Here is a 24,817-nt window from a genome sequence, read left to right as displayed (position 1 = left end):
CTTCTCTTGAAGGAGAAGAAAGCCGTCACTTGTCCAAGATGGAGGCCAAGCTGCTCTTAGCGCGGCGGGCTTTCTCTACGCTGTCGAAGGTTGGAGTCCCATGAGGAAGGCCCAGACGCTCGCGTTCTGACGCCATGATGCTCTCGGCCTCCCCTAGAGGGCGATGGACAGCACACGGCGGCGTCATGGAGACAAAGCTTGTTGTACTAAAACTCACCATGTTCACGTTCACATCCGTCATTCTAATACGTGTTGTTAAGGACCTACTGCAAAAATGCAAGTCAAAGATCCTCTATATGACAGGAGTACTGTGCTGATTTTAAGGACCGACTGCAAAAGCAGTCAAAGATCCTTAATACCAAAGGAGAACCCTGCTGTTTTTAAGTACCTACTGCAAAAATGCTCGTCAAAGATCCTTTATGTGACAGCAGTGCTCTGCTGTTTTTAAAGAAGTAATGCAAAAACATTATGCAAAGATCCTTCTATGACAGGAGCGCTCTGTGGTATTTAACTACCTAATGCAAAAACACGAGTCAAAGATCCTCTCTAAAAAGGAGAGCTTTACCGTTTTTGAGGACTGGCTGCAAACAGCTCATCAAAGATCCTTTTTATAAAAGTAGAGCTCTGCTTTTTTAAATACCTGCTGCAAAAATGCTAGTCAAAGATCCTTTATGTGACATGAGCACTGTGCTGACTTTAAGGACCTACTGCAAAAACACTAGTCAAAGATCCTTTATCAGACAGAAGTGCACTGCTGTTTTGAAAAACATACTGCAAAAACATTATCCAAAGATCCTTTATAAGAAAGGAATACTCTGTTGTTTTTAAGGATCTACTGCAAAAACACTAGTCAAAGCTCCTCTCTAAAGGGAGCGCTTTGCTGTTTTTCAGGGCCAACTGCAAAAATGCTAGTCAGAGATCCTTTATTGTAAAGAAGAGCTCTGCTATTTTTAAATACTTACTGCAAAAATGCTAGTCAAAGATCCTTTATGTGAAAAGAGTGGAATGTGATGGCTCTGGGTGAGAACGCCCAGGTGTCCCAATACTTATGTCCAAGAACAGCATGAGTTAGGAGGAGATATGAATAGATTAGGATCAGGATCAGGATCAGGATCAGGATTGATATGAGTTGAGAACATCCAAGTTTCTATTTGGTAAAAGATGATTTCGGAAGCGATGTACCTCTCATTCGATGAATCAGGGTCCCGTAGGCGTTGTCCATCTGGTAGGCCAGGATGAAGCTGAGAGGAAAGATGGGGGCCAACATGGCTGGCGTCTTTCTCTTCATGGCCCTGCATGAGAAAGATCATCTATGATTGCTTATTTGCTGCTGATTGGACTGCAGTTGCTGACACGTCAAAGCTGACATTTTGCATCCCTGCCCAACAACGTGAAAATGTGAAATCTCCAAAAGGGTGTAAAAACTCACCCCAGGGTGAGTCCTGTGGAGGCCACTAGGAAGAAGGTTCCGAAGTATTTGAGGAACTCTCTGGACCAGGCCACCTGCATGGCCATCTGTCGCTCCCGCATCTGGTTCTGCATCTCCATCTGACGCTCCATCTACACAAACACACACAAAATAGCTCAACACTCCAGTTAAGGTCTCCATTCATTTAGCTGCACAGTCCCTTTTAGTCGCCGGGTGTTTGCTACAAAAGCAAAAACAACCACCGGGGGCAGCGTTGCCAATTTAGCCACTTTGTTGCTATATTTAACCGCTAATCCGACCCCTCTAGACCCTGTTTTTCCAAAAGGCGTTAAGCGAGACAAACCTAGCAACTTTTTCTGGTCATATTAAGGATGGATTAACGATTTCAGCCAATGTAGCTAGAAGAATATCAGCAAATGTAGCTAGAAGAATATTAGCAAACGTAGCTGGTAGAATATCAGCAAACGTAGCTGGTAGAATATCAGCAAACGTAGCTGGTAGAATATCAGTAAACGTAGCTGGTAGAATATCAGCAAACGTAGCTGGTAGAATATCAGTAAACGTAGCTGGTAGAATATCAGCAAACGTAGCTGGTAGAATATCAGCGAACGTAGCTGGCAGAATATCAGTAAACGTAGCTAGAAGAATATCAGCAAATGTAGCTAGAAGAATATCAGCAAACGTAGCTGGTAGAATATCAGGAAACGTAGCTAGAAGAATATCAGCAAACGTAGCTGGTAGAATATCAGCAAACGTAGCTGGTAGAATATCAGCGAACGTAGCTGGCAGAATATCAGCAAATGTAGCTAGAAGAATATCAGCAAACGTAGCTGGTAGAATATCAGCAAACGTAGCTGGTAGAATATCAGCGAACGTAGCTGGTAGAATATCAGCGAACGTAGCTGGCAGAATATCAGTAAACGTAGCTAGAAGAATATCAGTAAACGTAGCTAGAAGAATATCAGCAAACAGAAGTGTCCACACGTGCACTGCAGCCATCCTGCGCGCGTCTGCTCCAGACATCACAAACTCTTAGCAATACCCAAAAGCCGCGGGTAACTAAAATATCATACTAGTCTGTAGAGAGAAGTTAATTCCAGCCTCAAATCAAATGAACAATAATAATAATGTAGCGACCAGACAGGTATGTGCGATGTTTAGAGTTACAGTGAATGCGTCACGCTGTTATTCTTTTGGCGCGGTGGCTTATTACAGCACAAGTCTGCAGACACCCCAATACCGGTAATGGGATTGGGTCGGAAAGTGAAGAAATGTGGATCGGTGCATCCCTAGTCTTATTGGACACTTTCACGTTTTTGACTCGCTTTTTGTCTCCCACATCGTCCATAAAAATTACATGCACGTGCGTCATGGCCACTTATGCAAATTAGACGATGATGCCGTCACCCCCGCCTCAACCACAAATAGATTGCAGTCCTGTGGGCAAAAGTGAATGTTGAACAAACATGACGCAAAGGTGAGCTAAAAATGCCCTGAACAACAATGGACGGTGATTCTGGCATTCCAACCCACCCCCAGCTATTAAAGGGGTGGAATAGGAGTGCTTTACACGCCATGAATCAGATAGCCGCGCCCTCCTATGGCGACTGTGGGTGGGCTCGCAAGACTTGGCTGTGTAGCATGAAAACAATTAGAAGGGGTCAGGTGTATTTACCTGCAGCCACACGTCAAAAGGTGCATTAAAAGTAATAACCCCCACTGCAGAAAATGAACAGCAATCAAGCCCTCTATTGATGCATGCTGTTTACACTGATTGACCACACTTCACATCATTTGTTAACTTTGAAGTAGTCATGTGGCGCTGCAGCACAAGTGCAGATTTCTTTCATGACAAGCAAAGGAGCGTCTAAGTGACGTCAGACGGCAAACCCAGCAACAGAACTCACTGACCTTACCGGACAGGCCGCTTCCAACTCATATGTTTAATGCCAAAATATCATTAATACCCTATTTTCCTGACTAAAAGTCTGCTTTTTTCACAGCTTGGCTTAGAGCTACATATCCAAATAATGTTTTTAAATGTGAATTCATATTGACTGACATGAACCAAGGAGTCAAAATTACCATTGACAGCCGCGAGAGGGCGCTCTCGTCGTGGATTGAGTGACGTGGAATGAGATCGGGAGCTCGGTGAACTTCAGCCTCCCAGGTATGTTTATGCTATTGTGTGGCTGAATAAGTGTTAACATACGAGACACCTATTCAAACAGTTGTTGTGTGTGCTACTGTTGGTTGGATAACTTGCCTTTCCACATTAAATGTCTGTTCTTGCTCTTGAAACAAATGCAACTTACATTCCGGAGGGACTTATAGTCCAGTAAACACTTTTTTGTTTTCCATGACTTTTTAAATGTGCTGTTTTACCAAGAAAGTACAGTATTATCTCTTTATTGTGACAGGAAACTATAATTACTTACTTGACTTCCTGAGCAGAAACAATTCGCTTTTCAAGGCCATACAGGATCAAATTTGACATTTTCTGGTTATCGCGCATGGGTAAAGCTCCGTTTGGCAAAGAAATACTAACAACATTTTATTTTGAAACAAGTTTTGTCTTACTGCACCCAACCTGAGTAGCAATGGCACCCTGCGAGAGGCCTTGCTTATGCAGCTCCACAATCCCACCACGTTGAAAAAGAGAAAGCTTCTTAGCTTTACCATCAGGAGGGCATGACAGGGTGGATGCCTGACAGAAAATGAACATTTTGAGCAGATTTAGGCTTTTATAGCCTGTGGTCTTAAACTTTTGATCAGCTGATAAACAGCCTATTTCACTTTAATTGCTGTTTTCAATAAATGACTTTTTCAAAATGCTTTTTGTCTCACTCCCCCTTCTTGTTTTTGCATATTGTAGCTCTACTTAAACCTCATTAAGATCCAAATGTGTGGTCTTAAGATTTTGATCAAGAGTGTTTATCAGTGATTTATGTCATTCTTTGGCTTTATTTAGTGCAACTTTCAATTGATTCGTTTTTTGAATACATGCGAATATCATATTCCTCCTACACTTTTAGTAATGTCAAGATTCAAGATTCAAGAGTTTTATTGTCATATGCACAGTAAAACAGGTAGTTCTGCTATGCAATGAAATTGTTATTCTGTTCATTCTCCCAAAAAAACAAAGAAAACACAAGAAAATGAATAAGAACATGAAAAACATGAATACCAATAAATTAAGCAACAACAACAGAAGAGACATTAATACAGATAAATACAAATAAATAAATAAATAAATAGGCACACATGCACCATCGAAAGAAACCAATATGACAGCCCTTTTTGATGCAGCAGCTCTTAAATAAAAGGGGAAACAACGTATTTGCATTATGATGCATTTTCTACATTGTACAGTTAAGAAGGGTCTTCCCGCAGGTGACATTTATGAAGAGATATTAGCTTACTCATGTGTAGGATATGACTTTCATTTGTACGACTGAGGTGATTTGTCTTTCATGCTAATGATGAAAGAATGAGAAATGAGATTTGCATTGCAGCATGTTTGCACACGTGGATACGACAAAGCCGTGCAAATGAGACGTGTTTCCTGGAGAAGCTGGAGCAGCTGGGTGGAGAGTGCGAAATGAAGGCGCACGAGTGACAAGATGCCTAATATGACATATGCCCAGCTGCTGCCCTGCTGCTTACATCCATTATTTGTCACTGGAATTTGCCACCCCTCTCCCCAAAAGTGGGGGTGCAGGAAATGAAAGCAGTTGTTCATCGGGCAAATCTACGTTGGAGTAGCCCTCACATTTCAGCAAGCGTTTCATTTCATCGTCTCAAGGGACAATCATTTGTTTTTAGAGTAATCAATGTACGGCTTGTAGCGCAGTGTGAAGAATCAACACAAAGCCATTACTGCCTTAACATCTGATAAAACAAACAAACCCCAAAAATGATTATGTTTTACCTGCAGTCAAGCTTGGTGGTGGTAGCGTCACGGCTTGGGGCTGCACGAGTGCTGCTGGCGCTGGGGGAGCTGTGCTTCATGAAGGGGGAAACATGAATTCGGACATGTACTGTGGCATCGTGAAGCAGAGCGTGATCCCGTCCTTTCATGGCAGCAAGTATGTTTCCTCCACACCTAAACCCAACTGTGCACCTGTGGGGCATTCTCTAGAGGATGGAAGGAAGGAAGGTAGAGAATACAAAGTGTCTCGATGAACTGCAGCTCTCCCAGTGCCAGAAGCACTCGTGCGCCCCCGGATCATGATGCCACCTCAACCATAGGAGCGAATTTTCAGAGCGTCAACGTACATGTTGGAATTCATGTGTCTCCTCAAGGAACCGCAGCTATCCTGGTGCCAGCAGCACTCATGCAGCCCCGGACCGTAATGCTCACACGACCATGCTTGACAGGCAAGACGCAATTACCTTGCTACACACAATGTGAATGGATTCATGTTTATCCTCATTGAACCGCAGCTCCCTCAGTGCCGGCAGCACTCGTGCAGCTCCGGACCGTGACGTCACCACTACCAAAGGACCCAATCTTCAGAATGTCAAAGTACACATTGGAAGTCATGTTTATCCTCTATGAACCGCAGCGGCGGCAGCACTCGTGCAGCCCTGGACCGTAATGCTCACACAACCATGCTTGACAGGCAAGACGCAATTACCTTGCTACACACAATGTGAATGGATTCATGTTTATCCTCATTGAACCGCAGCTCCCTCAGTGCCGACAGCACTCGTGCAGCTCCGGACCGTGACGTCACCACTACCAAAGGACCCAATCTTCAGAATGTCAAAGTACACATTGGAAGTCATGTTTATCCTCTATGAACCGCAGCGGCGGCAGCACTCGTGCAGCCCTGGACCGTAATGCTCACACAACCATGCTTGACAGGCAAGACGCAATTACCTTGCTACACACAATGTGAATGGATTCATGTTTATCCTCATTGAACCGCAGCTCCCTCAGTGCCGACAGCACTCGTGCAGCTCCGGACCGTGACGTCACCACTACGAAAGGAGCCAATCTTCAGAATGTCAAAGTACACATTGGAAGTCATGTTTATCCTCTATGAACCACAGCGGCGGCAGCACTCGTGCAGCCCTGGACCGTAATGCTCACACAACCATGCTTGACAGGCAAGACGCAATTACCTTGCTACATACAATGTGAATGGATTCATGTTTATCCTCATTGAACCGCAGCTCCCTCAGTACCGACAGCACTCGTGCAGCTCCGGATCGTGACGTCACCACCACCAAAGGAGCCAATCTTCAGAATGTCAAAGTTCACATTGGATTTCATGTTTATCCTCGATGAACCGCAGATCGTCCGCAGTGCCAGCAGCACTCATGCGGCCCTGGACTGTAACACTCACACGACCACGCTTGACAGGCAAGACACTATTACCTTGCTACACATTACAAAGTGCTGGAATTCATCTTTCCAAAACTGCAGCACTCGTGCAGCCCTTGCACCGTGATGCCACCTCAAGCAAGGGAGCCAATTTCACAGTGTCCAAGTACACGTTGGAATTCGTGTTAATCCTCAATGAACCACAACTCCGACTGCCCCAGTTCCAGCAGCACTCGTGCGGCCCCAGACTGTGACGCTACCACCACTGTGCAAGACACAATTCTCCTGATACTCACTCGCACTGCCAGCTATTTGGACAATAATGGTTGTGTGTCGACCGATTTTCAGTAATAAAGCTATGATAGCAAAGCTACGCTGCTACACAAGCTGTACACTGACTACTCTAAAGAAGTATACCCAAGTTTACTTCCTGTGGTGTTGTCCATTGCTAAGGTAGCCTGTGATAAAAATGCATGTTGTCATGTTATGGGTGTATTATTATTATTATTATTATTATAGTTGTACTAAGTAGCCAGGACAGAGATGCGATTACATAAGTTAGGAGCACTTTTTCTGTCGCTATTTGAGTATGAGATATGACCTCTTACTGGGTAAAAAAAACAAAAACTCCAGCTAAACAAGAATGTCGTGCACTGGCAGCTCTCAATGAGGAAATGGTCAAGTCCCAACCTTAAATCTTCAAAAGTGTGTTTTTAATTTGCAGACGCGTTTGCAAGCGCACTCACCTGCAGCCTGGAGTTGTGAAGCATGAACTCTTGTTGCTTCTTCAAGTTGGCATCCATGGATTTAGACAGCAGAAAACCCATGATGACGACGATGGTTGGTGCTGCTCACCTGGTACCACGACAAGTACACACCTGGTCACCTGCTGCTGTAAGTTACCGTACATTAGCTTGTTAGTGTACTTTTTCTCTATTGGCTATCTTCGTGAACAAACCAGTGAATAAACTTTTTTTCCGTTAAATTCAAAAGTTCAAATGACATTCGTGTGACATTAGTTAGCCACTTTCTAAGCTAGCCGATTACTATACATATTGCTAACAGAAGCAATATGTAAGACCTCGCCTGCGATTCAGCCCAATAACTGTGCAAACACACATACCTGAAGTATTTTAGAGATGCTGAAAATGACGGCTAAATGTCACTGTAGAGCACGGCTGTCATAAATTCCAATAAGTCATAACGTCAAATCATCACTTTCGGCGTTCAGCAGTTTCTATTCCCATTTGCGGACTTCCCACTTCATCTTCTTCTTCTTTTAGTTTAATGGCGGGTTGCAACCATGACTTTAAAAGGTGCATACCGCCACCTACTGTATTGTATTGTATTTGTAATATATTAATCCCACAGCGGGGAAATTCACTTGTTACAGCAGCAAGCAAGATACGCAAGTAAAGAGTACAGTGTAAAGAATACATAGTGACTACAACATGGTTCAGGTGGTGCAGGTGTTGTAGAGCCTGACAGCGGTCGGTATGAAGGACCTGCGGAACCTCTCCTTCTTACACCGTGGGTGTAACAGTCTGTTGCTGAAGGAGCTGCTCAGGGAAACAACAGTGTCATGTAGCGGGTGAGAGGTGTTGTCCATGATGGACGTCAGCTTAGCCAACATCCTTCTGTCCCCCACTTCCTCCACGGAGTCCAGAGGACCGTCCAGGACAGAGCTCGCTCTCCTGATCAGTCTATTGATCCTGCTCCTGTCCCTGTCCGTGCTGCCCCCTCTCCAGCAGCCCACAGCATAGAAGATGGCTGAGGCCACCACAGAGTCATAAAAGGTCCGTAAAAGAGTCCTGCACACACCAAAGGACCTCAGTCTCCTCAGGAGGTGGAGGCGACTCTGGCCCTTCTTCACCCCTTGTGCACTGATAGATCTTTGTACTTTATAATACTTTCTCCTGCTACTGCCCTCGTCCCACCTATTTTGCCATTTCTCCATCATTTGTTTTTTGATTATTGCTTTTACTTCGCCTTTACCAGCAGGTATATCTATAATTTCATTCCTTCTAATTCCCATTTTAGCCATTTTATCTGCCACCTCATTCCCTTCCACCCCTCCACGTGCAGGCACCCAGCAGAATCTTATTTCTATTTTTAACATGTGTAGTTGGAATAGGCTTTGATGTATTTCTAATAATAAATCCTCTAGACTTGATTCCATATTTTTAATACTATATAAGGCTGCCAGAGAGTCCACACAACATACCACTCTATCTGCTTTTATTTCCTCTATCCATTGCAAGCCTATAATAATTGCCATCATTTCTGCTGTATAAACCGAGAGCTGGTCTGGTAATCTCTTTATGATGCTATAATTCATTGTTGGTACATAGATTCCAATCCCCACCTTCCCTTCTTCGCTTTTTGATCCATCTGTATACATATCTAAGTAACCATAATATTTGTTTTTAATATATTGACTTGCTTTATGTCCTTTTTCACTATCTTTCCATTTATTTTTTTAACTCTGTTATATGTATATCTACTTCAGGTTTTGGAAATAGCCAGATCGGAATATTGCTTATGGGTGTAGAATTATTAATATGTATATTTTTTATGTTATATTTATCTATTTTATCTTTAATTACCCACCCAAAGCTATTACTTTTAGTTGTATTATACTCCCAACATTCCTCCATCACATTCTTGGCCAGATGTCCATGGCTACATCCTTTAAGTCTACTCCAGTATGTCAACATAAGTTGATCTCTTCTCAGGTCATACGCTACTTCTCCTAACTCCACCTGCATTGCTTTAATTGGTGTTGATGTGATTGCACCTGTACATATCCTAAATGCTTTGGGAATATTTCTTTCTATTTTCATTAAATGTGTTTTAGCTGCAGCTCCATTTACAAAACTTCCATATTCTATAGTTGTTCTCATCAAAGCTCTATATTTATACATTAGTGACTGTTTATCTGCTCCCCACTCCTTACCTGTAACAGCTCTCATTAAGTTTATTATCCTCTTACATTTCTCTTCTACCTTTTCCACATGGGTCTTCCATGTGCCTTTCTCATCTAGCCACATACCAAGGTATTTAAATTGATCTACTTTTATCATGTTTTGTCCATATAGCATCAGGTTCTGATTTTTTATGCCTTTTTTCCTGGTAATCGTCATGTAACATGTTTTATTGGGTGATAGCTTAAATCCCCAGTCATATGACCATTGTTCTATCTTCTTTATTGCTTCCTTCATTTTACTTGTCACATTTATAGAATCTCGCCCCCTTGCCCAAATCACTCCATCATCTGCATATAGAATCTCGTCCCCTTGTCCAAATAACTCCATCATCTGCATATAGGGCCGACCCAATCCTTCTATGCAAATTCATGAATATATCATTTATCATTATGTTAAATAAAACTGGGCTAGTTACACTCCCCTGTGGTATACCATTTGCTATACTATATTCTTCTGACATCTCTGATCCTATTTTTACTTTGAATTTTCTGTCTGATATGAAATCAAGAACCCAGTTATAGAACCTACCTCTAATTCCCATCCTAATCATCTTAATCAGTAATCCTTCCCGCCACATGGAATCATAAGCCTTTTCAATATCAAAGAATACAACATTCATCAATTCTTTCATTTTAAAGGTTTTCTCTATTTCATGACTTACTCTCACTACAGCATCCATTGTTGATCGTCCTTTTCTAAAACCACACTGATAGTTTGCAAGTAACTCTCGACTTTCAAGGAAATAGTTAAGTCTTCTGACTAGAACTTTCTCCATCCTTTTGCACAGATGTGATGTTAGAGCAACAGGTCGATAATTCACAGGGTGTTTTGGATCCTTACCGGGTTTATTAAATGGTAAAATTAATGCACTTTTCCACTGCGTCGGTATTTTCCCGTCTTCCCATATTGTGTTAAATAAATATAATATTTTTCCCAACATATTTTCCGGTAAGTTCTGGAACATAATATAACTCAACTGGTCTTCTCCTGTTGCAGTATCTTTACTTTTATTTCATACTATTAGCAGTTCATTGATATTCATTTCAACATCCATCACACTCTCCTCACCATCCTGTACTAGAAACACATCCCTATTCTCTTTTAGCATCCTCTCCTTCCCTCGTCTATGATTATTATCCAGATGGTCTACACTATGCACCCCCGCACGTTTGCTTTTTCCTGATCAGTCCCAGCCATTGTTCCATTATCTTCTAATGCAGGTATTTTAACAAACACCTTTTTCCCACTCATCTTCTTCAACATTGACCATACATCTCCTATCTTGATTTCCCTTCCTATGGCAGAACAATAATCCCTCCATGCGTTTGTTTACTGTTTTTAATTACTCTTTGGGCTATAGCTTTTTTCCGCTGATAATTTATTACATTTTCTTGACTGAGCTTCTTCCTTAACCTTCTTAGTGCGCTATTTCTTTCTTTTCCAGCTGTTGTGCACTTTTCATTCCACAATGGAACCATTTTCCTTTCCCTCCAACTGACTTCCAAGGTATACTTTTCATTGCTGCATCTTATTTGTCATCTTAACTGTGCATTCCTCTATGCCTCCTTCCATTGCTATTCAATTTGCTGCTTTGCTACATTCCTCCCTGAATTTTCCCCAATCCGCTTTTGAAAAGCACCACTTTTTATGTCTGGGTCTTTCTTTGATATCTACTTCTGCGTTTATTACAACTTTACAACTTATCAGGAAATGATGACTTCCTATACTTGTGCTTTCATTTCCATACCATTCACAGGAACTTGCCAAGTTATGTGAGAGCAGAGTTAAATCAATACATGACATGCTATTTGAGCGTATATCTATTCTTGTTCCATTTCCCTTGATTAAGCAGACTAACTGTCTGATATCCATGACTTCTTCTACTACTATTCCATTGTGATCGGTTTGCTTACTTCCTCATAAACTATTATGTGGAACACATTTAGGCACCAAAAACAATGTGATTGTTTTTATACAATGTGAGTTTGATTGTTTTTGGTGCCTAAATGTTTCCCAAGTATATTAGTGCGTATAAACGAGAGGAATCAACTGAAATGTCTTTGTAGAAAGGCGCTTTATGAAAGTAAGTACATTTACTTGTACTGCATTTATTTACAGCGCAGCCTTGACACATCCAATATGGCGGCAACGTTGACGTATCGCAGCAGTGGAAAAACCCACCCGGTGCGGTGTTTATCTAAGTCTATGATCCTGTGGCTTAAATCGATCACAATCTACACTGCTGTTGGTGTTGTTATGTTGTAAGGGATGTAGGAAAAAACATAAGTACTGTATGATAGATTAACATAAATATGATAGATTAACAAAGTAAATAAAAACACCTTGATTATGTTAAGAACTACAAACACATATAAGAAGCAACAACGAGTTTGTGAAAATGGACTTTCACATAATTTAGGGTATTTTTTATTAGGTTGTTAATAAAGTCACTTCTGTGAGGAGTAGGACCACAAAACTCACCTCAAGTCAACATAATTTGCAAAAAACATGCAAACTCGCCAACAACGTCATCTATGGCCTTCCAGGACAGCCAATAGATACTTGCCTTTCTGAGGAGTTGTCAACATTGATGCCAACCGCCATAATACAGATGAAGAAGAAGATATTTGTAGACGGTCCCTGCGCTCTGGTCTCGCTGCCGGCTTCTCACAGAGATCAATATAAGTCAGACTGCACAGAACACGGCTCGTTTTGATAAAAAATTGGGTTGTAGCTGTTTGTCTGTGTTGCCACGGTTGGAAAGAGGTATAGTTTGCTGTGTTAGAACCATTCACTTGGGAGTTATTGATACCGGAAGTTTGAATATGTTAATATGTTTCCAGCTTTACCACAGTCGCTTTTGCGTTCCGCAAAAGTTCGTTCTTTTTTTTTTTTACCCATCATATTTTTTTTCTCCATGTCCCCTCCGGGGCTCCGTAGAACAGAGGGCTTTGCTGCTGGAACTGGAGAGAGTGTTCCAGCTTCGTTTGGAGGTGAAAATCGAGCTCAAAAACGTGGCCAGTGGCCAACCACTGCATTAGCCACCACCAGGGGGCATCTGCCGCCAGTCAATTGTTAACCATCGCGTTGGCATAGAAACAAAACAAAATAACATTTTATTTTGTTTCCATAGAAACAAAGAAAACTAAAGGTGTATTTTTTGGGAAAATTAGGTTGGGGACAAAGTCATAATATGAGAATAATAAAGTCAAAATATTGTGGGAAGTAATTACAAAAAACACATTTTCAAGAAGAAAGTTGAAATATTAGGAAAATTTAACAACAGGAAAAATGGAAAAATCCGCATAATTTTACAAGAATAAAGTCAAAATAGTATCAGAATCGAATGTAGTAATCTAGTAAGTAGTAATGTAGTAACCTAGTAATCTAACAAGAAGAAGTGGTAATTTTACTAGAATAAACTTATGAGGAAAAATAACCTTATTTTAGTAGCAAAGTTGAAATGTTAAAGAAGAAAGAGTTTTGTTTTGAAAAGTTGTTAATTTTTTGAGAAACAAAAAAAGTTGTAATTTTTGGGAAATTAGTTTGAGGAAAAAGTTATGAGTATAAAGTCAAATGAGAAGAAAATTGACAAAAAGACAGTTGAAATAGTTGGGGGAGGAGGAACAGTAGAAACAAAAATGAAAAATTTTACCAGAATAAAGTCAAAATATTAAGAGAAAAAAGTCTGATTCTAACAAGAAAAAGAAGTGATCATCTTTGTCACGCCGTGCGTGACTGATTGGACTCTTGTGTTGGTTCTCACTACCTCCTGTTTTGTACCTTTATTTTGTTACACTTCCTGTTTTGTATGGCTCCGTTCTCAGCTGCCAGTGTGTACGTGCACCTGACGCTAATTTGGGTTTCCCTTACAAGTACTACCCTGGTAGCTTCTTTGTTTGCTGGTTGATTGTTCATGCTTTGTCTGCTGTTGATAGAGGTTTGATGCATCACGCTACATTGTCCGTCTTTGCCTTTTTGACACTTTGGAATGAAACTCCTGCTTGTGAAAGTACCATCACCTGCCTGTACTTCAGTTCAAGTCTTTTTACCTGGACTACGCTCCTGTCTCTGCATTCTGGGGTCACGACCGTGCGCAACCGTAACAGAATGAACCGGCCAACATTGTGACGCCGCAGAGCAGGAATATGCAAGAGCAGTTGGACACTCTGATGTGGGAGCCTGACGGCCACGGACACGACGTTCCCCAGCACCACTGCTCGTGCTCCCGTCCGCTTTCGACGCAAGCGCAAGCCTGAGCCAACTCCAGCTCGCCCTCGACGCAAATGCACATCTGGGCCACCTCCAGTTCCAAGTCAGGTTGGAAATTGTTCTCCTCCTTCTTCCACTCCGGCACCCCTTCTTACTCACGTCCCGACACCCCCGGTGCCCGCTTCTCTTCTTCCTGAGCTTCCGTCACCTCCGGTCCGTGCTCCATGCCAGTTCAAGGCCGAGGTCAAGCTTCCTCCTGTCCCGGCACCACGTCTTCTCAAGCTCGAGTCGCACCCTGTTGCGGCGCCATGTCTTCTCATGCCACCACTTCTTCCGGCCAGGGGGTCAGAGCAGGATGGACCTTTGACCCTCCTCCAAGCCTTCCTCCACCCAACTCTGGTTTCTGCTTCACCTGGTCGGTTGGAGCGTTTTAATACTAGTCACCATCAGACCTTCCTCCCTGCATCTGTTAAAAATAAAAGACGTCTGGAATCCGCTGTTGGAAAGGGGGGGTACCCTAAGCTGTGCGACTGGGGATGCACAGCTCAATCCTGTTCCTTCTCCACACCAGGCCGAGGCCGAGACCAAGTCGGCTCCTGCTCCAGGCCAGTCCAAGGTCGAGTTGCCTCCTGCTCCTGCTCCACACCGGCTGAGGTCAAATGGCCTCCAGCTCCGCGGACCTGGCCGCACGAGCCGCCTCCAGCTTCTCCGCTGGCTCCACCGCTGCCCAAGGTGCTCTCCTGCTCGCCTGCGGTAGTCTCATACGACCTACAGCTGCCCAACTCCAGCCTTCAGCTCACCAAGCAACCAGAGGGGTCGTCACGTCGGCTCTGCTGGGCTTGCTGTCCCAGCCTTCCCCCGGAGCCTCCCCCCGCCGCCAATCCTCCACCCACGCTGTGTGACTTTGGACTTGAATGTCTGGGACCCGTTCCATAAGGGGGGGATTAAAAGTCTAAATGTGACGGTACTAAAATATATAAGTTATAAAATAACGAGCAAGCAGCTGGCAGGTGACAAAGTGTGCCCTCTGTGGGTATTGAATAGGTTAGATAATTAAAATGGAAATAAATTAAAGAGGAATTGCATTTAAAATATAATATGATTTCTGCCCAGTGAAAATCAATGAGTTCTTATCTTTTTTTTTATTGACGTCAAACAACATTCCTTGACACACCCCATCATCACTCGGGTGTGTCTTACCACACTTTAAAATGAACAGGATTTACTGCATAAAGGCACACGCATCAAAGATAAGAATCGAGAGCTCAAGAGTAGATTACTTTCTGCTTCTTCTTCCTTATGAGAAAACAGTAGAACTTCCTTATTTTCAGAAAAGGGCAGGCCTGAACTATTATAAGAATATTAATATTACATAACAGAGAATACACAATTCCTTTTTTTGAAGCCCTTCTGTTGTGTGACATACAAGCTGAACCATAAGGTAAGACACTGAATTGGCTTTGCTGTGAAGCTGAAGCTTCATACTTTATGCCTTGTGTAGCTTTCTAAACCATCTGTTTCGATATCTGTGATGGTACCTCTGTGCAATCTAAAAGAAATATGTCATCAAGTAAATCTGATTGATGAAATGAATTTTTCTACATGATATTCACTTGTATTCTAAGCCGTAATGTCATATGTGTGTGTGTATGCATGTATATATACAGTGGGGCAAAAAAGTATTTAGTCAGCCACCAATTGCGCACATTCTCCCGCTTAAAAGATGAGCGGGGTCTCCAATTTTCATCATAGGCATACCCCAACTATGAGAGACAAAATGAGAAAAAAACATCCAGAAAATCACATTATCGTTATCATTATCAGTATAAAAGGCACCTGTCCACAACCTCAAACAGTCAGACTCCAAAGTCCACTATGGCCAAGATCAAAGAGCTGTCAAAGGACACCAGAAACAAAACTTTAGACCTGCGCCAGGCTGGGAAGACTGAATCTGCAATAGGTAAGCAGCTTGGTGTGAAGGAATCAACTGTGGGAGCAATTATTAGAAGATGGAAGACATACAAGACCACAGATAATCTCCCTCCATCTGGGGCTCCACGCAAGATCTCACCCCGTGGGGTCAAAATGATCACAAGAACGGTGAGCAAAAATCCCAGAACCACACGGGGGGACCTAGTGAATGACCTGCAGGGAGCTGGGACCAAAGTAACAAAGGCTACCATCAGTAAGACTACTACGCCGCCAGGGACTCAGATCCTGCAGTGCCAGACGTGTCCCCCTGCTTAAGCCAGTACACGTCCAGGCTCGTCTGATGTTTGCTAGAGAGCATTTGGATGATCCACAAGAGAATTGGGAGGATGTGATATGGTCACATGAAAGCAAAATAGAACTTTTTGGTAGAAGCTCAGCTTGTCGTGTTTGGAAGAGAAAGAATGCTGCGTTGAATCCAAAGAACACCATACCTACTGTGAAGCACGGGGATGGGACCGTCATACTTTGGGGCTGTTTTTCTCCAAAGGGACCAGGACGGCTGATCCGTGTGAAGGAAAGGATGAATGGGGCCATGCATCGTGTGATTTTGGGTGAAAACCTCATTCCATCAGCAAGGGCATTGAAGATGAAACGTGGCTGGTCTTTCAGCATGATCATGATCCCGGGCAATGAAGGAATGGCTTCGTAAGAAGCATTTCAAGATCCTGGAGCGGCCTAGCCAGTCTCCAGATCTCAACCCCGTAGAAAATCTTTGGAGGGAGTTGAAAGTCATGCTGGAGCCTATCCCAGCTGACTTCGGGCGACAGGCGGGGTACACCCTGGACTGGTGGCCAGCCAATCGCAGGGCACATATAGACAAACAACCATTCACACTCACGTTCATACCTATGGACAATTTAGAGTCGCCAATTAACCTAACATGCATGTTTTTGGAATGTGGGAGGAAACCGGAGTGCCCGGAGAAAACCCACGTGCACACGGGGAGAACATGCAAACTCCACACAGAAATGCCCAAGGGAGATTCGAACCCAGGTCTTCCCGATCTCCAGGCTGTTCCTGTATTGGCCAACGTGCTAACCACTAGACCACCATGCAGCCCAAGACCGATAACTGGTAACCTAAATGTAGGTTTCAGTGTAGTTTGTGCACACCTGGAGGGAAGAAGGACTGGAACAAATTAGGATTTGACCAAGTGTTCCTGTTGATTTGTCCTAACCAAATATTACTACTATCAGGAGAACCAGAGTATAGAGGGGAGGGAGCCACCTGCTGTGGCCCAGCAAGGTGCACTATATTCAGGCACACTCAACAGCCGCTGTGACGCCGCGGAGGTCTCCGGCAAACCTTTTGCACTTTTCAAACGCCACGGTGGCTGTTAAGGTTTTTTTGTTTATTTAATGCGTTTTTTGGTGGGGGTTTTTCTAAAATTGTATTTTGTGAATAATAGAAATCCCACACGATTTGGGCATATGTTTCTATGTTTTTTCTCCGGCTATTTACCAGGATCCTGGTCCTGGTAATATGTCTGCTTGTTTACAGCTGACGTGAAAAAGGCCTTAAAGGCAAAATGTTGTGCTGCTTTAGGGTGTTTTTTTTTTTGCCGAGTGGATCATCCAACAGCATGTTTGTGTTTGTCCCCCAGGTCTTCATGCGCTGGTTCCTGGTGGTCATTTTTCAAGTCGTGATCCAAGCACGTGTCCAAGGTGGTCACTGAGAAAGAACTCCGCCATCTCTTCCCTTCCTTGGCTTTAGAGCTTAAATCCTGCCTTTCTCTCACTTTGCAGCCCTCTTGTTCACCGCTGAGGCGGAGCGGGTGTTCTACACGGCCCAGCTCGGCGACGACATCCTCATGGGATGCCATTTCTTCCCTTTACCCGCGGACCCGCGCCAGGACGTGATGGTGTCCTGGTATCGGATGGCGGGGGCCTCGGTACAGGAAGTGTATCGGATAGATAACGGGGTGGAGCAAGTTGAAACGCAGCATCCTGATTTCAGGGGTCGGGCCAGGCTTCTCACAGAGGACATTAACGACGGCTGGGCCAGGCTGCAGGTTGGTTTTGTTGGGAGGGGACCCCCCCTTGGCGTCATGTGGACTGAGTGTGTGTGATTCTGTGATGCTCTCTCAGGTGTCCAGGCTTCGCATCAATGACTCGGGGACATACCAGTGTGTGGTGCGGACAAGCGAAGGCGCCGACTACAAGGACATGAAGTTGTCTGTTACTGGTAAGCACCACCCGCCTTCACGCTTCCTCCACACCAAATTCATCCAAGCACACATTTGTGTCCTGAGAACAGAAAAAAAGAGTCTTTCCCACCAGGTTCCAAGCATAAACATGTCTTAAAGGGTCCCTGACATGATTCATCAGCTTTGCTTCAATATGTTTTGTATTGTTTGTAATTATGTTTGACATTTGTTTGATTTTTGAAAGCAAACGGTAAAGTCTCAAAAATGACATTTATAGTTGATGGCGCCACCCATGACAAGCTAGCTCTTGCAGTTCAGTCTCGTTTCCCGTAGTGATGCCATCGGGGTCACGCCTCTCAACTAAAGCAGAGTTAAACAAAACACTTCTCGGGTTGATGGTTGACTTGATTCAGTGTATTTTTCATCAAAATAGTAGTCATGCCAAAATATTGTGTTGCTGCTGGATGTTAACGGTAGCCTAGTGATCATGTAAGTTTGTTTTCATTTCCAAAAGGGGAAGGTTTAAGACAAAAATGGATGAAGTAAGTGCAGAGAGCGAGAGACCTGGAGTTCTGTTCTTTGCAGTGCTCATTTCACTGGTGACTGCAATGAAGGAACACCTTTTACAGGCTTGAAAGTACGGTATAAACGCATTTTGAAAAAGGATGTTATTCCGCCGGTAGGCAGGGAAAAAAAGACAAGATTGACGTCAAAGTTGCCACGGAACAGTAAGTCATGTCTTGCTTACATAATGTCTTCTAAACACTATTCCATGATAGCGACAAGGCTGTAAAGCATTATACATGTTATATAAACATCTTCTCACAGCCAGATGTTTACTGTGGGGTTACAAAATATACAATCAAAAAAGGCCATAAAGACCCCTGTACGCTAATTAAGAAGCAGATTTAAAAGAATAATTGAAGGGTAAGCAACTCCAGGGTAATTTCCACTTACCATTCTGTGTTTTGAAGGTGACTAATCTTCATCTCCGTGCCTTTAAGTCCATGTTCTGCAAGTTCTCTATTTCATCTCCAAAGGTTTCTCCCTTCTTTTCCCCTCAAACTATTGACACATCGCTCAAACCTTGGCTGTAATCACTGTAAACATCCTCTGTCTCGTTCGCCGCATGTCACTTCCGGAAATGAGACTGAACAGCGGGAGCTAGCTGGCGCCATCAACTATAAATGTCATTTTTGCTAATTTACCGCCAGCTTTCAACAAAACAAACGATGTAGAACATCATTTCAAACTATAACATATTTAAGCAAAGTTGATCAATCATGTCAGGGACCCTTTAAGTCTGACAATGAAACTTGTTTTATTTCCACTTCATTTTGTAAGAAATGAAACTTTCCACTACTTTTGGATTTACTGGATTTTTCTACTGATATGCTTGATCCAGCGGCCTGCGATTGACTGGTGACCAGTCCAGGGTGCACCCGCCGTCTCGCACGATGTCATCTGGGATAGGCGCCAGCCATCCCGTGACCCTAATAGAGACAAGCGGTACCGAAAATGAATGAAGGAGTGAATGATCCATTCCAGGACTGCCGCGTGCGTGTGAAACACTTCACAGTGACGACACAGCCTTTTCATAGCACACAGGAATGCGCGCGTCAATCAATCCGCGGGCCAATACGAAAGCAGTCATTACCAGTAAATGTCTCCCGGGCTTTTTTATACAACACCCCATTCGATTTACCGATTTGCTTCCAAACGAAATGGAATGGCATTGTTTGTACCATTTGTCTCAGTTATAGGCTACATAAAGTATGTCGTCCAATTTACATGCTTAGCAAATGAACTACCACAGCTTCCCATAGTGCTGGGAGCACTCATGCAGCCCCATCACCATGCTAAACAATTACCACTCGTGTTGGTGACCGTTTAGGCACATTTCAGTGGACAGGAAATCCATACTGCTATACAAGCTGTACACCGACTACCCTCCAGTACGTCCCAATTCTGTGGTTTTGTCTCGTGACGACTGAAATCGCCAAACGAATAAAGTGTGCGCCTCATCTCCCTGCGGCAGCGCCCTACAAGACGGTGACCAAGAGCATTCTCAAGGCGGCAGAAGGAGAGGAGCTGCTGCTCACCTGCCAGTCGGAGGGATACCCGGAGACGGCCGTCGGCTGGGAGGACGCTCGTCGGCAAAATCTCACGGCCAGCACCAGCGTGCAGCCGTCGGCGGACCACCTGTTTCGAATCACCAGTCAGATCCGCGTGGGATCGCTGGAGGAGAACAACTACACGTGCAGCTTCCGCGACGGCGGACACTCGGCTACTTTTGTCCTTCCAGGTGAGCTGCAGGACTTTTACACGGAAGGACATGTGGACATGTGAATTTTATCACATGAGATTTGTCTCTTCCTTTAAGCCGTCCTCTGGAGCAGCCGGGGGCAGCCGGATTCGGGTCCTCGGCATCTCTGGGGGCAAGGTGGGTGAGCCGTGACTGGGATGAGGAACCAACCCGCCGGTTCTGATCTACGGCGGAGTATGAGGGCCACATCAAAAAAAAAAAACATCTGAGATTTTGAGAATAAAGTCGTAAATTTAGAAAAGTCGTAAATTTTACGAGAATCACAACTTTTTTCTCGTAAATTTACAAATATATTCTCGTAATTGTACGACTCTTTTTTCTTGTAAACTTCTTGTAAACAACGTTTTTCTCCTAAATTTACACATTTATTCTCCTAAATGTACGACTTTTTTCTCATAAATTTATGACATTGTTGTACATTTTACAACTTTTTTCTCGTAAATTTACAAATTTGCTCTCACAGACGTACAACTTTCTTTCTCGTAAATTTACGACTTTATTCTTGTAATAACGACTTTTTTCTCATAAATGTACAAATTTATTCTCCTAAATGTATGACTTTTTTCTCGTAAACTTATGACATTCACGTAAATTCTACGACTTTTTTCTCATAAATTTACAAATTTATTCTCCTAAATGTACGACTTTTTTTCTCGTAAATTTATGATACTGTCGTACATTTTACGACTTTTTTCTCGGAAATTTACAAATTTACTCTCATAGATGTACAACTTGATGTACAACAACTCGTAAATTTACGACTTTATTCTTGTAATAACGACTTTTTCTCATAAATGTACAAATTTATTCTCATAAATGTACGACTTTTTTTCTGATAAACTTACATTATACTTGTCATTTTCTGACTTTATCCTTGTAATATTACAACTTTTTCTTGTAAATTTACAACTTTAATCTCTAAATCTCATAGTTTTTCCCCCCAATGTGACCCTCATACGCCGCCGTACTAAACCACCTGGTCTACCTCCTGAACTCGGCCACCCCACGATTGACACTGGTGTTTCCACTCTTGTTTTTTGCAGATGACGTGGCGCTACACACCTCCAAACATGTCGTACTAGTCCGTGCACTCCTGGGCACGTGTATCGCCATCGCAGCCATCTGCCTCATTGCAGTGCTTTTGCTAGCGTATCCACATAAAGGTCAGATATATATATATATATATAGACACAAAGATAGAAATAGTTCCAGCTATTTATAGAGTCTGACGTAGACGACCAACTACTTTATTTTTGTCTCGTGCTCTCTCAGTGACTCAGTGGCAAAAACACATGATGTGTAGTCATAACAATTTTCATTTCAATGAAACCAGCCACGTGCTTGGTCACGCTTTTGGAAAATTACAACTGAAAGTGGAAGTGTTACTGTAGATTGATGTATGAATATGTTCAGGGTAATGTTATTTTTTTAAATATAATTTTTAAAATGAAGACTTTAACGAGCAGCAATCATAAAAGAGCGATAAGCGAGGGATTACTGTACGGTGTGGTGCACTTTTATGACGTATTCTTCATCTCCAGCTTGCCTTTGCGGGAAAGAAAAGAAGCAAATGGAGGAGGAGGAAGAAGAAGAAGAAGAAGAAAGGAGAAGTAATCGAGGTAAGTGATTGGAAAAGCATGAGGGATGCAGCATTTCTAAGAGGGGCTACGAGGCTGCGGGTTAAAACATGTACTCTTTATTCTAGTCACTAGTATTTCTAAAGAGATATTGCAGTAGAATTGAGCAAAAAATGTAACATGAGTCATGTCTTTATTGTCTATTGGAACTTGAGTTAAAAAAAAACGAGGAATGGGCCTAGAATGGAACCCTGAGGAACTCTACAAGCCATTTCTCTTTGTAAAATAGCAACAACAACAAAAAAAACATGACAAGGACTCGATCGAGGACGACTTTGCTTGTCTGCAGGTTACATGGATGTCTTTCGGAAACGTTGCTTAGCCCTCACCTCCAGAACCAGAAGGCACTCGGGGGCTGCCAAGTGTGCAGACCTTTCCTCACAGACTACAAGACAAGTGAGTCAGTGGTGATACTCTATGGTAGTAATACAGGGGCGTGGAAAAGTGTTTGCCCCCTTCCTGATTTCTTCTTTATTGCACGCTCGACACACTTAAATGTTTCAGATCATCAAACAAATGTAAATATTAGTCAATGACAACACAACTCAACACAAAATGCACTTTTTAAATGAAACTTTTTATTATTAAGGGAGAAAAAAAATCCAAACCTTAGTGGCCCTGTGTGGAAAAGTGATACCCCCCCAAGTCCAAATATTAAAAGTTGTAATTTTTAGAGAATAAGGGCGTTATATTATGAGGAAAACATTTTAGTAGCATAAAGTTGAAATGTTAAAGAAAAAAATATTTTAGATACATTTTGAATTATATATATTTTTATGCGTATATTTAAATTTAGTATAGCTTTTAAAAGTCACAATATTAGGAGAAATAAAACAAAATAAAGTTGTCATTTTTGGAAAATTAGGTTGGGGGAAAGTTAGAATATGGAAAAAGTCCAAATATCACATGAAGAAAATTTACCAGACGAAAGAGGCAAAAAAAACAGCAGAAATGAAAAACAAAACTGTAATTTTACAAGAACAAAGTCACAATATTAAGAGAAAAGAGATGTGATTTTATAAGAATAATGTTGTAATATGAGGAAAAATAACATTTAATAGCATAAAGTTGAAATATTAAAGAACAAATGTCATTTTTCAAAAATGAAGTCGAGGGGGAAAAGTTGTAATATGGGAATAAAGTCCAAATATTAAGAGAAGTCTCATCCTCACGAAGAATTTATTTATTTTTTACGAGAATAGCACAGAGTTGAAATATTAAAGAAAATGTTTTATTGTTAACTGAGAAGGTTTGGAAATTAAAAAAAACTATTGTCTTCTTGTTTTTTTCCTCAAGCTGCTACTTTTTCCTTGAAGTCTTCGGCCGTCCCTGCGCACTCACGCCTGCCACACTTTCACAAACGCTCCCCTCAAGAATTGTGGGGGCTCAGAAGTGAGTTGCTGCATTTGTCAGGGTTGCGTTGTTGACGAGGCTTTCGGTCGCTGATGTCACAGGCGGGGATTCCTCAGCATGTGCAGCAAATGAAACGACGTCACGAAACCAGCGGAGAGATTCCCCGCCCTCTACGGAATGCTTTTTGCATGACTTGACGTGACCTGTTACCTCTTCATACGTCAGGGAGAAGAAGATCCTGTGACGCTGTGAACAATCTGTCTTGGTTTGGGAAGTTAGCCAAAACAGGAACAGGAAGTACAGGTAGCACAAGTTGGACTGAGCCAAACAAGTCTTTATACTTGTCACGATGACTTTCTCCATACGACAAATACGACTCCAGTGGCTTTTTGTTGTCAATTCATTCCAAAATAAAAGCCGAGACCCTGTTTGTCATAAGAAATCATGTAAATCCACTTCATCCATTTTATGGAGCATAATTCTTTAGTTGTACATGCAGAAAACAATGTGGACGTCCTGTAGATCCATGCAAGATGCAACTGAAACGTCTTCTTCACCTTCTTTATCAAGGTGCTGACGCTCGCAACGTTCTTTGGCCCCCATGGTGGGTTATTTTGGAGCTGCACTCCATAATAAATGCTGAGTCAGCAATGGGTAGCATGCTTTCTTTGGGAACTCGGAACGACACAGTACGGGACAATATTGTGCCAAAACTGAGAAATTATTGTGGTGAAGGTTTTACTCAAAAACCAAATAATACAAAAACTGTACGAAAAGGGAGTTTCCACCGTACAGTAAAGTGGAGTACAAGCGTGTCCAAAGTGTGGCCCAGGTGCCACTGGTGGCCCATCAATGTTTTTTATTGGCCCGAGAAACATCCTAGAAATATAATTTCAACAGAAAACTAAAAAAACAACTAGCTGCAACACCAAAAATGGAAAAATCAGCAGTCATTTTCCAATAATCAAGTCAAAATACTACGAGGTAAAAAAAAAAGAAGTATAATCTAATGGAAAAAGTCGCAATTTTACATAAATAACGTAATATGATGAGGAAAAATTATGTCATTTCAGTTGCATCAATTTGAAATATTAAAGAGATGTTTTTTTTAAAAGATGTAATAATATGAAAAACAAACAACATAAAATGGAAAATTAGCTTGCGGAAAAAGTTCTAATGCTATGAGAATCAAGTCTAAACATTCATGGAATGAAGTCACAACTACGAGAAGAACATTTACAAGAAGGAAGTTGAAATGGTGACAACATTGAAAGAAAACAACAGCTGGAATTTGACAAGAATAAAGTCAAAATATGAAGAGAAAAAAAGTTGTCCTTTTACAAGAATGATGAAATATGAGGAACATGACATCATTTCAGTGGCATCAATTTTAAATATTAAAA

General features: G+C 42.3%; 2 protein-coding genes across 4 annotated transcripts; one reads left to right on the top strand and one right to left on the bottom strand.

Moving 5' to 3' along the window:
- Positions 1-6: 6 nt before the first annotated feature.
- plgrkt (plasminogen receptor, C-terminal lysine transmembrane protein) lies at positions 7-8,033 on the bottom strand. 2 transcript variants are annotated; one of them, XM_054756527.1, is made up of 6 exons: positions 7,885-8,033; positions 7,508-7,653; positions 1,430-1,560; positions 1,183-1,292; positions 963-1,045; positions 15-153 (listed from the first exon to the last, which is right to left on the bottom strand). In XM_054756527.1, exons 2-6 carry the CDS (start codon positions 7,586-7,588, stop codon positions 76-78), a joined length of 483 nt encoding a protein of 160 aa, XP_054612502.1. In that variant the 5' UTR covers positions 7,589-7,653; positions 7,885-8,033; the 3' UTR covers positions 15-75. The 2 variants fall into 2 exon arrangements, with proteins under 2 accessions (XP_054612503.1, XP_054612502.1); XM_054756528.1 differs by lacking the exon at positions 963-1,045 and having other exon boundaries at positions 7-153.
- A 7,160-nt stretch (positions 8,034-15,193) lies between these two features.
- On the top strand, positions 15,194-24,396 carry LOC129170455 (programmed cell death 1 ligand 1-like). Of its 2 annotated transcripts, XM_054758061.1 has the most exons (10): positions 15,194-15,401; positions 17,556-17,616; positions 17,698-17,963; positions 18,040-18,136; positions 20,137-20,403; positions 20,482-20,541; positions 21,468-21,587; positions 21,966-22,043; positions 22,351-22,457; positions 23,358-24,392. In XM_054758061.1, exons 2-10 carry the CDS (start codon positions 17,562-17,564, stop codon positions 23,373-23,375), a joined length of 1,068 nt encoding a protein of 355 aa, XP_054614036.1. In that variant the 5' UTR covers positions 15,194-15,401; positions 17,556-17,561; the 3' UTR covers positions 23,376-24,392. The 2 variants fall into 2 exon arrangements, with proteins under 2 accessions (XP_054614036.1, XP_054614037.1); XM_054758062.1 differs by lacking the exon at positions 20,482-20,541 and having other exon boundaries at positions 23,358-24,396.
- The last annotated feature ends 421 nt before the right edge of the window (positions 24,397-24,817 follow it).

Source organism: Dunckerocampus dactyliophorus, chromosome 17 (assembly GCF_027744805.1).
Source record: "Dunckerocampus dactyliophorus isolate RoL2022-P2 chromosome 17, RoL_Ddac_1.1, whole genome shotgun sequence".
Taxonomy (NCBI): domain Eukaryota; kingdom Metazoa; phylum Chordata; class Actinopteri; order Syngnathiformes; family Syngnathidae; genus Dunckerocampus; species Dunckerocampus dactyliophorus.
The sequence above is the reverse complement of the archived record's forward strand: the minus strand, read 5'-3'. Positions and strand labels throughout refer to the sequence as shown.